This window comes from Culex pipiens, chromosome 2 (genome assembly GCF_016801865.2).
Source record: "Culex pipiens pallens isolate TS chromosome 2, TS_CPP_V2, whole genome shotgun sequence".
Lineage (NCBI taxonomy): Eukaryota > Metazoa > Arthropoda > Insecta > Diptera > Culicidae > Culex > Culex pipiens.
The window spans coordinates 113,790,382-113,806,361 of NC_068938.1; the positions used below are offsets into that span (position 1 = coordinate 113,790,382).

General features: G+C 35.6%; 1 protein-coding gene across 10 annotated transcripts in view; it reads right to left on the reverse strand.

The window, feature by feature from the left end:
• Nucleotides 1-1,953: 1,953 nt before the first annotated feature.
• The window catches only part of LOC120414646 (uncharacterized), a 214,374-nt gene continuing 200,347 nt past the window's right edge, over nucleotides 1,954-15,980 (reverse strand). For 9 of the 10 annotated variants that reach the window (XM_052707913.1, XM_039575893.2, XM_039575887.2 and 6 more), the window contains one exon: nucleotides 1,954-7,839. In XM_052707913.1, coding sequence (XP_052563873.1) covers nucleotides 7,601-7,839 — 239 coding nt within the window. In that variant the 3' untranslated portion in view covers nucleotides 1,954-7,600. The remainder of the gene's footprint in view (nucleotides 7,840-15,980) is intronic. The other variant, XM_039575890.2, reaches the window with a different exon arrangement.

The window sequence follows — 15,980 nt, forward strand, 5'->3', positions numbered from 1 at the left end:
CGCCTTATCCACTGAGCTTCTATCGGATGGTGAAGTAAAACGTCGGTCCCGGTTTCTCATGTCTCGTCAGAGGCGCTGGAGCAGAAATCCCACGTTAGAGGAAGGCCATGCCCCGGGGGGCGTAGTGCCAATAGTTTCGAGTTTCGAGGCCAATAACATTTTATGTTATTTAAAACAAGATTTGTTATTCGTCGTTATGATTTTTTTGTTATTTGATTGTTATTGTAATAACAGACTAATAACATTTTCAGTTATTCTTCGAACAAATCTTTGTTATTATTTTTTGTTATTTTAAGAACTAATTCGTTCATCCCAATAACAGTTGGCGTTATTCTTCCATAACAAAAAATGTTATTCCCAAGTTGTTTTGGCTTTCAACCAATATCAGACCAATAACAAATTTTGTTATGATAACATAAACTGTTATTAAACTCTTATGCAAAAATTGATTTTTCATGAAGATTCCATAACAATTTCTGTTATTTTAACAGTATTTGTTATTGAAATGGTATGGATTTTGTCATTACGGTCTGCCCGGGTTAACATCAAAGAAAACTTTAAAACAGGAGTGCCCAACCGTTTGACCCTGCAAGCCAGATCTGATTTTTCCAAACCAGTGGCAGGCCGGAACTAATGTTTGATAAAAGTTTGAAAAGTCAGCAAATGTTTTTTTTTTCATTGCATTGATTTTATTAGGTTTTTTGAAGAAAGCAGAAACAAACTAGTGTTGCATATAAGATTCATACATCTTGATTTCATGAATGAAAAACTAAGATAACTTACAAAAACGTGTTTATTTGTGTTTTTTTTTCAGCCGAAAAACGGCTTTACTGTGCAACGGAGTTTCACAAAAAAAAATATGTTTGATCTATCGAAATATGGTTTCAAACTCCTTTCATTTTTTTATAATGTAAAAGATGATCTCATTCTTTTTTAATTTACATTCAATTTATTTATTGAATATTTCATGAACAGCCTCTAGGCCGGTCATAGAACTATTTTGAAAAGCCATCGTGGGCCGGACATTGGGCTTTAAAATAAAAATAGTCGAAATCGTAAAAAATACATGGGACAGTTATGCGCAGAACAGCAGCTGACTTGATAATATCAATATTATAATGTGTTATTGTAACAAGTTAACGTGCCCAATAAAACAAAAATTACGGTGGAATTCGACGCCAAAATTTCAAAAGGCATCCACATTTTGACACTTTCTGGGTTATTGAATATTCTGAAAGTATTTTAAATAAAGTAACATAAACAAAATCTTTCACATCAGCAGTGCCTGTTCATGAAGCCCTGTCAACCTGTCAAATAAAAGACTATATCTGGAGTTTTGTTTGAAAAGGTCCAATAAACCAAATTTTCAGTTTTTGCTTTTTGGGTGTTTTTTAAACCGCCTTGAGTCAGGGGTATTAAAAACACCCAAAAAGCAAAAACTGAAAATTTGGTTTATTGGACCTTTTAAAAAAAACCTCTTGACGAAAAAAAAACGCACCAAGAAAAAGACGCCATGTACGTTTGCCGACGAAAAGCAAATCATAACAAAACTTTCCCTGAACTTACAAAAAGCGTCATGTACATTCGGCGAAGAAAAACGAATCATAAAAAAGCTTCCTTTCCAATGGCAGAAGGGTGATATAGACGTAGGTGATTTCAAAAGAAGTTATGTTTGCTTTTCGCAAATATAATGAAGTAAATAATGTTTTATTGAATATGCATGATCAAGTATCAATAAAAGCAACGTTTTTCATCGTTTGTTATCATTAGAACATCTTCTTTTACTTTCATATTAAAATGGGAATGGAAAAATGATGCTCAACATTCAAATGCGTTTTTCTCAAAACGCATGGTTTGTACATGACACTTTTTGAAATGTTGGCGTCGAATTATGAGTAAAAACAGACTTGCTGGGTTTTCTTTTGTTCTTTTTCAGTTGGAAACACGCATTGATTTTGATTAAAATGACCTTTATTTGGGCTAATGTGTGTTTCATAAATATAAGAAAATGTGGAAATACATTTTGTTTGTCGTTATCTTTCAAGACTTTGATTAAACTGAGATTAGTGTTGATAGTTGTTAAAATTGAGGAGCCCAGCATGCATTAAAATTGAAACGAAGGCTTCCGATGGAAACATTCTATTCAAACGAATTTCAAAGCGGGTTTCCAATGCTTTTGTTATGGGTGGCTAACCACCAGTACAGAAAATTAGTTCAGTTTTGCTGCTGAGAAAAGAAAGAGTAACCGAAATTGATCCAAACTTAACAGGTAACCAAAATACGTGATGTTTCATAAATAAAAGTCACATGGGAAAAATGGGTTACATTTTCCGATAACCAAAAAAAACTAACGCAGGAAGTATAACTGTACACATAAACTCACTTCTATACACGGTACTCAATCTACAATACAACGTCACTCCAGACTAACAATGCGCGTTTTTGCTTCTTCTTTTAATCAAGTCTATTTTTTGCGCTTCTGCAATTGCTCTATTCTACACAAGTTGCCTCCTCTACTTGACTCTTGACTTTGCATATTCACTTCTAAATCAATGAATGAACCATCTAATCGAATTGAATGTGTTTTGTTTGTTTACTGTAACTGTTCTGTTTCCTTCCTTTTTTGTTATGTTTAACTCATTACTGCTCAACGTTTGCGCTGCCAGACGCACGTATCCTTTTACTTGTTTACTTTCCTTTATCAAATAACGCTTAATGTGGGTGTGTGTGTGTTTTGGTGTGTTGTGTTTAGTACGTACGATTAAAATGCTATGATAGTGCCGGAATGCCACAGAGCGAACTTTTCCCTTCTTGTTTTCCATATTCGTTTTCTTTTCTTTTTTTTGCGTTACAAGTGAATGAGAAGAAGAATATCATGACTGACTGACTGACTGACTGACTACTCAAACAGAAATTACAGACATTGCCCTCGTCTAAATGGTCGCTATCAAGCGGAATTTTGGTTGTGATTTGCTGTGATTTTTTTTCTTTCTTTTTTCTCTTACACAATACTCGTCTATACTTTTTGCTTGCGCCAGGGTTTGTGTGTTTGTGTGGGGAATATCGAAGGAACGGAAATAAAAGTTACTTTGGTAGAGGCAGTACGCTTTGACTGCTGACTTTTTTTTCTCTTCTGATAAGCAGGTTCAAAGTCGTTCGATTTCGATCCAGTTGTAAACGGTTCTATTTTTTCGATTTTAGTATTCTATTTGAATGAAACTTTGTCCATGCATGATTATTATGATTACGACCCAAGAAACCAATCCAAACTTATGCCTTCGATTGCTTGTCCATTCGAAGCTAAATGCGTGCCTCAAAAAAATGTATTTTTAAGATTTCATATTTTGGTGCGAAGCCTGATTTGTTATTTAAAAACACATTTGAAAGTTTTTATACACTGCGTCATTTCAATTTCAGGGTTATTGTTATCAAATTGATATAAAAACACATTAAAAAATGGTAAGTAAAATTGTTGCATTTTATTTGGCACTGAAATCGAAATTATTCATTCCTTAAAAAAAAATTGTTTTCCAAATTACTTTTAGTTAATCATTAAAAAATGTTTACAGTATCGTATTATTATTTCGTTTCAACATACGATTTTTTTTTAAATATATCATATTAATTTTCTTGATATTTTTTATATAAGGCCGATGCAAATATTTAAAAAAGTTTTTGTCCCTCGGCCCTGGCCGAGGTCAAGGGGGGGGGGGGCAAAAAAAATAAATAAATTTAAATAACAAGCCATAGTCTTCACATTTAAATGAAAAAAGTGTTTTAAAATGCATTTTACACTAGTTCAGTTGTTTTGCAATCATTAGTTTTCAAAAAATCTAAGATCTGTCAAAAACAAAAATTGTATCGAAAAAAAAAGATTTTGCATCGAAAATTTTCAAAAAATCTTAAGATTTTTTTAATAAATTCAAACATGCTAAAAATGATTTTAAACGCAGGAGAATGTATTTTGATTTCAGCGGGTTGCACTTGAATTTTCATTGAAATTTTGAAATTTATTGTAAAAATATTTTTTTTGTGCCCCCTGATTTTTCGGGTCAAAGTGAATTTTTACGGATTTTACCATTTCTCAGGTTCTTTTTAATGAAAATGAATTCTGTTGAAAGGGTTATGTAGGGAACATCTTAAGATGACTTCGCTAAAAAAAATCTCGTTCCTAGAACAAATCCTGTAATTTTGGCAGCTGTCATAAGTTGGGGTACGTTTTTGACCAAAAATTACCTCTAGAATCATTTTTCTAATATTTTTGTTAGAATTGCTCGAAAACTACCCAAATGTTTGAAAATCTCCACTTCAATTATTATAGCGTGTCAATACGATTCCCTCGAACAAGAAACACTGTTTGATGACTTGTTTTTATCATATCGTTGTATTTGAGCATCATATTAGTTTCATTTGACCCAATGTCACCCCCTCTAAGGGGTGAGATTGGGTCAATTTTCAAACAATTGGCATTTCAGGTAGTGTTCATCAAAATCCACCATATTTTGGGAAAATGCTAGTAAACTATAGAGAATTTGCTGCAAATCTAAAAGACACATGTCGCCAACAAAATAGCGTAAACCTATAATTTTTTGAAAAAAACTTGTTTTTAACTTCATAATCAACATTTTTATAAAACTTATGCCGGATTCGGATGAGAAAATTTATTTCCAACAATTTGGTGTACAACTTTCCAATATTTGTTTGATTTTTCTATGAGAAAACTGTAAATTTAGAAAAAGATAGTAATTTGGATAAATTGGTAAGAAAGTCTGTCAACAATCAATAAAAATTATTGAATATACGTTAACACATCTGTTATCAACTGTATAACTGTTTATTTCATTGATATATACGGAGAAACTATTTTTTTCGTGTTCCAAAACATGTTTTTTTTTTAAGAAAAAGGTCACAAATTTTTGCGCGCCCAAAAATTGATGTACAGTAGTTGTTCGGTAACTGGGCTGAGAACGTAGCCCAGTCATCGAATGCTGTTCGCTAACTGGGCTGAACGAAAAATAACGAGGGGACTACCGATGCATAATATTTATTTGATGAAATATAAAAATAAAAGTTACTCAAATTTGTTTACAATGATAACTTTTCATATTTCTTTAATTGTGTCTTGAAATTACATAAAAGTTTGAAAAAAGTTTTTTTATTTGTTGGCCATGATTTTTGCATCCATTAACCCCTCGGTGAATTCGGTTTGTTTTGGTTTTTTGACGTTTGTCTGCTTTTTAACTGGGCTGCGGCCCAGTTATCGAGCGCCCAGTTAAAAAGCAGCCCAGTTAAACAACGCCCAGTTACCGAACAACTACTGTACATTATTTTAAAGCAAAAAATTTTTCTCGTCTTTTGCTACAAGTTTCATTAACATTGATGCTGGGAATCATGAGAAATAGAGAATTTGCAGCAAAGCTAAAAGACACATGTCGCCACCTATGAACAAATAGCGTAAACCTATGATTTTTTGAAAAAAAAAAACTTGCAACAAGTTTCGTTAAGATTGATGCTGGGAATCATGAGAAATAAGCGGTTTTGTTCTTTAATCCAGCAGAAAGGAATACGATTTTTGGCAAGTAACCTCATTTTGGCGCCACCTTCTTTGAAACACAGTTGCGCTGCAAAACCTCAATCTAAGAACAAATCTCCCAGTCACGACATATTCTAGCAGAGCTGGTTCTGCCAGAATCCTGCTAGAACGGTGGAACATTTCTGCTAGAATGCTCTGTGAGAACTCTGCTAGAATCCTGCTAGAACGTCGTGACTGGGCTACGTTGAAAGATTTTCGATGTTATTTGAATTGTTTTTGTTATTAAGAAAATACGATCGAGAGGTGTATCGTTTTTTACCCATAGTCACCCCTACTGACGGTTACGTTTGTTTTCATTTCTTTTAAATCAAAAAAAGTTTTTTGAACTCGACACTCCAGATTTTTTTTTTTAATTCTGATATTTTGCAAACATTAGCGCTAGCACAAATCTTGAAAAGAATGCAGAAGCCATCTAAAAATAAAGATGTTGCCATCTAAAAATAAAGTTTTTGAAAAATATGTGATTTTGTTCCCTTGTCCTTATAAAGGTGGTATCATTTCTCAAAATAAAATTTTTAATTTTATTTTTTGTTACAGGTTAAGGTGCCTTTTGCGTCCTTTTGAAAACTAACCCGAGCGAAGTATTTGTTTTTAAAAGAAATTGTGATAATTTTTTCTTCAAAAATTAAAAAAAAAATGAAAATTTAGTTTAAAAAAAATCATTCATAGCTCGTGTACACGGAGAAAATCAGTGTCTTAATTCGTGAACAAGCGTTCATGAAATTGAGAATCACAAACAAAGTACTAAATTCCATGGCAAGTTTTTGAAAAACTTACTCATTTGAGTGCTGTAAAGTCAAATGATTCACATTTATTGAAATTCAAGTTCGTTTCCAAGGATACTAGATGACACCAGAAAAAAAGCAGCATCACAATTTTTTTAACTTTCATTTTTCAAAGGGTTAAAATGGATGAAAATAAACATTTTTATGCATGTTTCTATTGTGAAATTGTCTCAGAAACACGAATATGATAAAATTATCATCAGAAAATGGGATCTAAGGGGTCCCCCGAGCCAAATTTTACAGCCAAAAAAATCATTAAAAGTAAAAGTATCTATTTGATGTGTTAAATTGCCTTACCCAAAGCGTTCTCAGTCTCAGATGGTAGTCCCAGATGTCCCCTACAAGATGCAGGTCGAACCGAGTTGATATCTGAATGGAACACTTTTTTATTTGAGTTTGAAAACTGTGCTATTTTTTCACTAAAATGCCCTTTACATTCAACCAATTGGGATGCTCTACCCTGCCTTTTTTTGCATTTTTTAAGCCCTTTCAGATGAATTTTGAATGTTTAAATTAAATTGAATTTTGCCCAAGTTACAGCCTTTTTACGATTTTTGACGTTTTTGAACCTTTTGAACCTTGTCCCGATTTGCCCCACTTCCCGTTGACCTAGAGTGCTCATATTTTGGCCAGATGCTAGTTTTATATGTACAAACAACCCCTGTAAATTTCAGGCAGATTGGTGAGGTCGATGCGAGATGGGTATGCTTTGCTCGTGGACTCGCTCTTAATTATTCTTTGGTCATGATGATTGTATGTACAAAATGTCATTCATACAGTGCAAAAATACGAAAAAATACTTTTTTTTTTGCGAAGTCTTAGAGAATTGCGAACTTTGGTTGTGGTGAGGCTGTTAACGAGTTATAACGTGAAAGATTATGGGATTCTTTCCGGGGCGGGTCGTGTGTGTGTGTCAACAATACAAGTTTTGTGTGGGGGGTTTGCTTCCTATCTGCACAAAAAACTGCTCTCTAACTCCTTTGGTTGCATAATTGTGATAATGTAATTTTTCGACATTTTTGTTTGTTTGTTTCTTTTCATCATATACCTACCGTCTTGCTTCTCCGTTTTAGGCCAATAGATAGAGATTGCTGTTGTTGTTGTTGTTGTTTTGTTAGAGTTGGTTGGTTTGGTTAAAGTACTTCCACCCGCAAATACAGTGTATAAATATTTTTTTGTTTTCACTTCGTATTACTATCCTAACAAATAATCGATTCCCAACTTACTGCTTCTCCAGCGAATAGTGCCGAGACTTTTTCCAAAAACTCTTGAAGAAACCCTTCTTTTTCTGTTGCGTCGTCGCCGTCGTCGCGCTCGTCGGCATCGTGTGCTGGTGGGGGTGCTGCGAAGACGGATGTTCCGGCCGTTGGTGGTGCTGCGCCGTGTGATGATGATGAGGAAGGTGGGGAGGCTGCTGATGGTGGGGGTGGTGGAAGTTTTGATAGCCCCGGGAGTCGGTTACTGGAACGAGAGATAGAGATAGAGGTGAAGATGAGTTACTGAGTGAGGTTTGTGCGTTCGTTTGATGGGAGTCATCAATTTGAATTTGTAGAGGCCCTCCTGTTTTGGGCGGGCGTGGAATTTCGAGTATGCCAACGTTCGGAACCCATAAAAGTGATCAGCGATGCAAAGTGTGAAAAATGTTGTGAGTGGGATGAGTGGAAATTGCTTTCATACTTTCTTGTTCAATTACATGCATTTCACATTTTTCATGTGCTTGATCCTGCGTTTGCAAAAAATATAAGCCAGATTCCTTTATTTATCCATTCTGACAGACAAAAAAGGAATAAGCAGTAAGTGGCATCTCTCGTCCTACTATTGCTGGCCATCCAATTAACACACAACACCAAATTCTTTGTCCATTCTGGTGATGACAAAAAGAGCTGTCGAGGTGACGACTTCCATGATTAAATTGCCAGGATTTCTTGTTCTAAAGTACAAATAAGTCTTCGTTTAAAATTTGTATTACGGGAATCCATCGACAAGTTGTTTGGAACAGTACACATTGTGATTTATTTTTGTTATAATTTTTAAATTCTTATCAAGTTCTAGAAAGTATTAATCAGTAGTTGTCACAGGACGTCAATAGGAGAGATCGAAGTAAGCCTCGCGTGTGTACGGATCGAAAAAAAAAATTCGCTGTCAATTTCTCCTCCTACAATTTCGTTTCAAAAAGTGCGAAAAATTGCCGTTATTTCTGCCGATATCCAGTGGAGAATGTGGTGGTTGCGGAAAAGGCGTCCTGACGGTGGTTTCCAGCGTGACTTCAGGAGCACATCTTTCTGGATTTTCCAAGCCTGTTGCAAAAAATTGAGCTGCTTTCCGGATTTCAACGACAACGTTTCCTGGTAGCAACTCATCGGCGGATGGTGATCTTCATCCGGTGCGTTTCCTCGGACAACCATTGGGTCCCGTCGTGACGTTTTCAAACTCGGCGGAAATTCGAATCATCAACCATCTGGCTGTTTCAAGTTTGTCGACGGATCTCAAGTTAATCAAATCGGACCACTCCTGATACTGAAGATGAAGCTGGTATTGAAGATACATAATTTGGTGAGCCCGTTCTTGTTATAATACAAAAAAAAACTTTCACTTATACGCTAACATTCACTCATTCCAATCAAGACTAACTACGCCAATTTCCACTAAATACGCGGTAGGGTGTTCCCTTGGTCGTTCGCTGTGAGTTGTGGATTGCCTGCTTCTCTAATGAAGGTTCGACTGGGGGGGCATGCTTATTAATTTCTCGTCGCTCCATACCCTCAGTGACGTGATGGGAGCAAGGGCGTCTATGCGAAGTGTCCCTACACCCGCTACAAATTTCCGGCGCTTGGGGAGGGAAGCGGGAAACCATTTTGTTCTATGCGCTGGTATTTGTAGCACTAAAATTCGTGCAAAAAAACTTATGCACGTGGGTGTACAGATGACGGAGTAAAAGATGATCGAATTGTTCACCTAGCGCTCACATGTGTTCCAGGACCAAGTTGCCTGCGGGTATGGGGATCATACATACATACATACATACATAGTTGTCACAGGACGTCAATAAGCGCATAAAAATATAAAAAATAGTATGTACCCATAGTTCAATTTTGATTTTTTTACCCGCTTTCCCACCGTGGTTTTTTTTTATTTTGTATGGCGTGGTTTTTCGGCTCAATTTTTCGGCACTTTTTGGTTCAACCTTTTAGCACTCGTTTCGAAAAATAATACTTTTCGATAATGTTTGGTAGCTTACGTGAATCTATCAGCACTCGTCGTCCAAAATATAATACAGTCCAGACTAGATGATCCGAAGGCCTCTGAAAAATTTCACTACTGATAATCGAATCAGGAAAATAAATTTCGTTGTCTAATTTTTTATTGTAGAGCTGAAGTATGACCCCTGAAATACGCTAAAGTGATTTATAAAAATCAATCCAAGATGGTGGCTAATATGCTGCCCACCATTGAAAAAACGGCTAATATCCACTTTTGACAAAAACGAGATATTAGCACCAGATGATAGTGGATGTTCCAACGCATCGTCTGGAACTTGAATTTTGCTCAAATAGTATTTGGACTTGGCTGCCGATGCGAAAACCCAAACGGCTAATATGCCACTCTTATGGGAAATTGCCTTGACGCAGATTTTGTGACAAACACTAAAACGCGTTTTTCTCGGAATACTTGATTTGGCATAATAGCCGAATTTTCAATTATGGGCAGTATGACGATCACGAAAATTCTTAAAAAAATGCACGGCAAGAAAAAGAGACGATCCTCACCAGCAGGATCGGCAGATTTGAAGAAGCTAAAGAATGCCGAAGCGCTACCTGCAAAGCCAGGCAGTTTGAGCAAGGACGCTCAAAATTCGTCTGGAAACCATTTTTGTGTAAACATCGTCATCGGAGTGGCTGACCGGGTTTATCAAATCTGGTGCTTTACGAGCTTCCATTCGCCTGTGTGCTGATGGACTCAAAATTCTGCTACCTACCAGAAAGGATTACAACTACGTTCGGGATTTCCTGAACAACACAAAGATTGAATACTACAGCCATGATGATCCAGGTAAACGCCCCATGAAACAGGTCCTCCGAGGCCTGTATGACATGGATGTGAGTGTGCTGAAAGAAGAGCTCAAAACTCTTAAGTTGAACGTGATCGAAGTCTTCAAGATGACGAGACACAACAAGGACATCAAGTATCGTGATCAACTGTACCTGGTTCATCTCGAGAAAGGACCGACAACACCGTCTGAGCTGAAAGCAGTTCGGGCAATTTTCAACATCATCGTGACTTGGGAACGTTATCGTCCAGTGCACCGTGACGTGACACAGTGTTCGAACTGTTTGCAGTTTGAACATGGTGGAAGGAACTGTTTCATCAAGAGTCGTTGTGCAACCTGTGGAGGTGAGCACAAAACTCAAGCTTGCAACACAATCAACGAGAACATCGAAGCCAAATGCTTCAATTGCGGTGGCGACCATTCGACCAAGAATCGAAGCTGCCCAAAACGAGCTGAATTTGTAAAAAATCGGCAGCAAGCGTCGACGAGGCACCAACCAAATCGTCGCAAAACACCACCAACATTCACGGAACTTATTTTAACAATATTTTCATCGAGATGACAACAACTCTGCCTGGTTGCAAAATTCGCCAGGAACAAGTAAGAACCCTTGGAGCATTCATCTTAAAATACCAGTACCGTAGTTTACTTATTCTAATGATTTTGAATAATTCAATGAATTTTTATTTTAGATAAATGTGAACAGTTAATAATGAAACGAAAAATACAACAAAGATGAAGAGCATTTAGCTATACCATTTGGAATGTAAATGAAATGTAATTATCATAATAAAGTTTAATAAAGGTTCACCGAGTTGGATAAATACGAAGAGTGCTGAAAAAATCAAGTTTTGCAACGAGTTCCATACAACATTTTTTGCAATTCCAAAAAACACACACTGAGTGAAATTTTATGTCAAATTTTCATGTATTTTGCCAATAAATCGTTTAAATAAAAAAAATGTTGAAAAGTGTTACGTTTCAAAACAAGTGCTGAAAAGTGTTGCTATTCGATTCTGTTATTTTTGATACAGAAAAGTAGGCTATTTCGTCGTTCAAGAATGACAGGAAAAGTAAGTAGTTTCACGACGAAATTGCAAAAAAGGTTTTTTTAAACCCACTCGGAGAGTTTTTTTGATTTTGTGTATACAGTGGAACCTCTTTTTACGCGGTGCGTTACGTTTTTCTAATTTCTCGATTTCTATGAAACGACGCAATATTTTTGCAATGTTTTAAAAGCAATTTGTAGGTTTTGTTCAGATCTACAAAACGCTTTTTGAAGCTTGCAAAAATATTGTATGGTTTAAGAGAAATCTACGAAACAAAAAGCGTAACGCCACCGCGTAAAAAGAGGTTTCTCTGTACTGCATTTCCATTTGAAAAAAAAGTTCTCCGCCAAAATAATTAGACCCGTATCTTTTTGTTTGTCCATTGGGTGACCTACGCCGTTCTAGGGTTTTGCAAAAACCACTTTTTTTTTAATCATAACTCCGCGCAATTTAAACCGATTTTAGCTGTGTTGGACGCAAGTGAAACGAGATTAGTTGGTCTATTAAGAAAAAATTCACATAAAATATAAAAAAATGGAGATGTCGACCCGTACGTTCCTGAGATATTCTTTTTTTGAAAATATAAATTAGGTTTGTCGATATACGCCGCGCGCGAAAGCCGGAAAATGACAAAAACGGAAAAAATCTCCCTTTTCACTAAAACTGTGATAACTTTCAAATTTCAGCGATGACCTGTATTTAGAGGGTGACGATTCTCGAGATTTTCAATTTCCCGGGAATCGAGAGTTGAATTTTTCAATTTCCCGGGAATTCCCGGGACACGGGAGTTTTTTGTTAACTATGTTAGAAGTGTCAATAATTTATAAAGAAAAGTAATAAATATGTTTTTTTTCTTGTCTCCTTTTTATTTATTTTTTGTCTGAAACTGCAAATACAAGATCGTTTCTTGAGCTTTTTGGGACTCATTATTGTAGTTTAAAATGTTTACGAATCTTAATTCGCACTGAGTAATTTTTCAAAGTTACAAAAATTTGTTGCATGAACTTGTTATTAGATTTTTGTGATGTAAAAATAGCTAATATATAATTTCCCAGTAGAGGGTGACGATTCTCGAGACTTTCAATTTCCCGGGAATCGAGAGTTGAATTTGGCCATTTCCCGGGAAATCCCGGGACCCGGGAGTTTTTTTTTCTATGCAAATAGTGGCAATAATTTGAAAGAAAATGTAATAATATTGTTTCTTTTCATTCAATTAAGTTACATTTAATTCATACTTATTCGATGAAACCTTAACTTCAGTATCGTTTTTGTCTTAGGAACGATAGCTACCTTTTGATTTTTTTCTGAATCTGCAAATACTCGATCGTTCCTTGTGCTATTTGGGACTCAAAGTTGTAGTTTAAAATGTTAACGAACCTTCGTTCGCACTGAGTGATTTTTAAAAAGTTTCACAAGCTGGCTGCATTAACTACTAATTAGATTTTTGCGAAGTAAAAAAATAGCTAATATTTAATTTCCCAGTATCGGGATATTTGCAATATGATAGACAACTACTTAAAACAACAATTTAAACTTGTTTTTTTCCTTTTAAAGGTCAACTGTAAATATTAATTGCAGAAATATTTACAGTTATCAAGAAAACCCGAATGTTTACAATTGGTGGACCTTAACTTTACTAAGATTGATAGAGTGTTTTTTCCAAAATATAATTGAATATTGAGATGACGTGAAACACAAAATGACTTATTGACACCATAAAAGGATACAGCGAAATTACCCTAGGGAATTAAAAAAAAAACAGATTATTAGGACTGATATGCTCGAGAGAGGATATGGAAATTGAACTTATTTAAAAAAAAGAAGGAAATTCTCAGAAATAATAAATAAAAATAATTCAATAAAAAAAACTTTGGATTTCATTTCTGGGGTGTAACTGCTAAGTATGCTTCAAGATAAATTTTGGGGTCCAATTTTTTTGGGCTTCTCTCAATTATAGTAATTGGAATTTTCGACTAGTCAAATTTTAAACTTTCTGTTTAGGAAGATCAGAGAAGCATTTGTTTATTCGAACTTGGACATCGAACTTTGAACTTCCAATTTTCTAAACATAATAAACATAACATAATTTTGCTTCGAAATTTATAAGTATAAAATTTCCCGGGAGTCTAGACCGAATTTCCCTGGAATCGAGAAGTACAAAAATTGTCGATTTCCCGGGAATTCCCGCTTGTCACCCTTTACCTGTATTTTTTTGGGTTTTTCATTGTTTCCTGGAGTGATTCTTATGGAAAATTTAATGTACTTTTCATATTTGTAAAAATATTTACAGTTTTTTCACAGGAAAATGTTATAAAAATATATTTGTACCAACGTGGTTTCGTCACGGAAGAATCGGTCAGTTATAAAATTACAAAAAGTGCTGTGACGCAACATAATAAAGATAAGTTTTTTTTTAGTCTAAATCACTACAAGATAGCATGTTTTTAGTTACTTGTTGGACAAACATCCAAAAACCATCGTGGCTCTTCACCTCCCAGACAATGGTCGTCATTGTAGGACGTATTATAGGTAAAGGGTACCGACAGAGGTTATCATCACGTTCTGGCGCGTATTATGGACGTGATACCCGGCTTTTACACATTCAAGAGGTTCGCCTCGAGCGGAAGCGACAATTTTTGCATTTATACACCGCGACTCTACGTGACGATATTACTTATCGAAGTCGGTTGTTTGCGTTTGCGGTTATACTAAAGCTGAATCGTTATTGATCGTTAACTCAAGTGGGTTTTATGTGGAGGTCGCCCCCCACCCTACCTCAGAAGTCGATCGACTTGGCACAGTTTAAGTTGTTGCCGAAGGGAGGGCGGTTCTATTATTACATGCAAACGTATGAATTACGCTTTAGTTATCAAAAAATGCTATGGAATTCCCGTAGAATGCGGGTTCATGAAGTTTGGAAAGGCCTCTCATATCGACAATGAGGCATTTTTTTACGAATAAAATAATCAACTTGTATGCAACCTGCAGTGTTTGAAATTGCCACGGTGTGCAAGAATTACTCGCTGAATTGCGTCCTAAATACATTTTTTTTCTTTCTTCCGAGCATCCAAAAGGTGCTTCGAAAAAATAAGTGTGAATCGTTAATAAATCATCCGCTCAATGGCTCAATAGACTCAAATCATCGCCGACGCTCTGCTGCTGCTGGCCAGCCGTATCGACTTGTATAAGAGCGCAAAGTATTAAACAATCTTCACTTGAAGAAGAGAAAGATCGATCAATTGCCTTTGGTTGGTCTCTTGTCTGACGAATTCACTGCCGATGATGAAGAAAAAATAGCCGCTAGAGTGGTGCCTCTGATCGTGATGTTGATGGTGGTGGTGGTGGTGGTGTGAAAGGCATGTAACGTATTTTAGCTAAAATCCGTTACATACTTCTCAGTATAATGATTCATAATTTCGATTGGAAGTGGTGCCCTCTGCGTTCGGTGTAACTCCGGTTTGGTTCGGTTTGGTTCACCGGGGGTACCCTTTCCCCTCATTTTGGGGAAAGGGAAGCGTTGTACCTAAGCATCACTTATCAATAGAAAGCTTATAGTCAGATTGGATGATTTTCTTTCTTTCTTGGCTTGTTTGAGTTGATTTAATTTAAAATTTACTTGATCACACATTATTGTTAAAATTAATTAAGGTGACGACTTCCATCATTGTCATGATGTTTCGTTCGAGGATATAAATTTGTATTCAAGAAGTTGCATACCCAAGTAACAATTTAAGTTTTTTTACTTTCTTAAAGATAGATTCAAGTTATCTTAGCCAAAAAATATCAAAAAGCCAAACTTTCTCCAGAACAACAATAAATCAGCGTTAAGCCTGAGTTAAGAGCAAAGTGGACTATTTTAGGAGGTTACCAAGAGCGTTTATGCGGAGTAATTTAAAACTAAGCAACTTTGACGTTGATTTTTACAATACTCTGCAAATGCTCTTTATTGCTATTCTAAAACTTATTCTCAAGCTTCAAAAATTTATAACAACATAGAAGAGATCTTCAAGACTGTAATAAAGTGAACTTAAACTTATTTGCTCTCGTTGATGATAAAAAAGATTTGTCGAAGAAAAACCAGTTCTGAATTTTATTTCGTGAAATCTATTTAATCTTTTCGAAATTAATTCACAAATGGCCGATGAACTTCAGCTTACACCGATAATTATATTATAATAACCAAATAAATATAACTGTGACTTTACGCAGCCATTTTTATCGTAAAATTCTTGCCATAAAAATTTCACTGATCAATTTTCTTAGATGCCTCGAAAAAATATGCATCGAAGGTATGAATCTTTCAAAATTACTATGATTTGTAATTTTTAATGGAACAATTAATTCTACATTAGTAGAAAAATCAACATGGCTTCCGTTTTTGGGCGTTATTTTTTCATGTTAATATGGCTGATCTCATCAAATCTATTCTCTCTTACTCAAAACAGTTATTAGACCTATGTTTCTTGAGAAGCTCTTGTTCAAGATTAAGTAAGAACATGTAGACT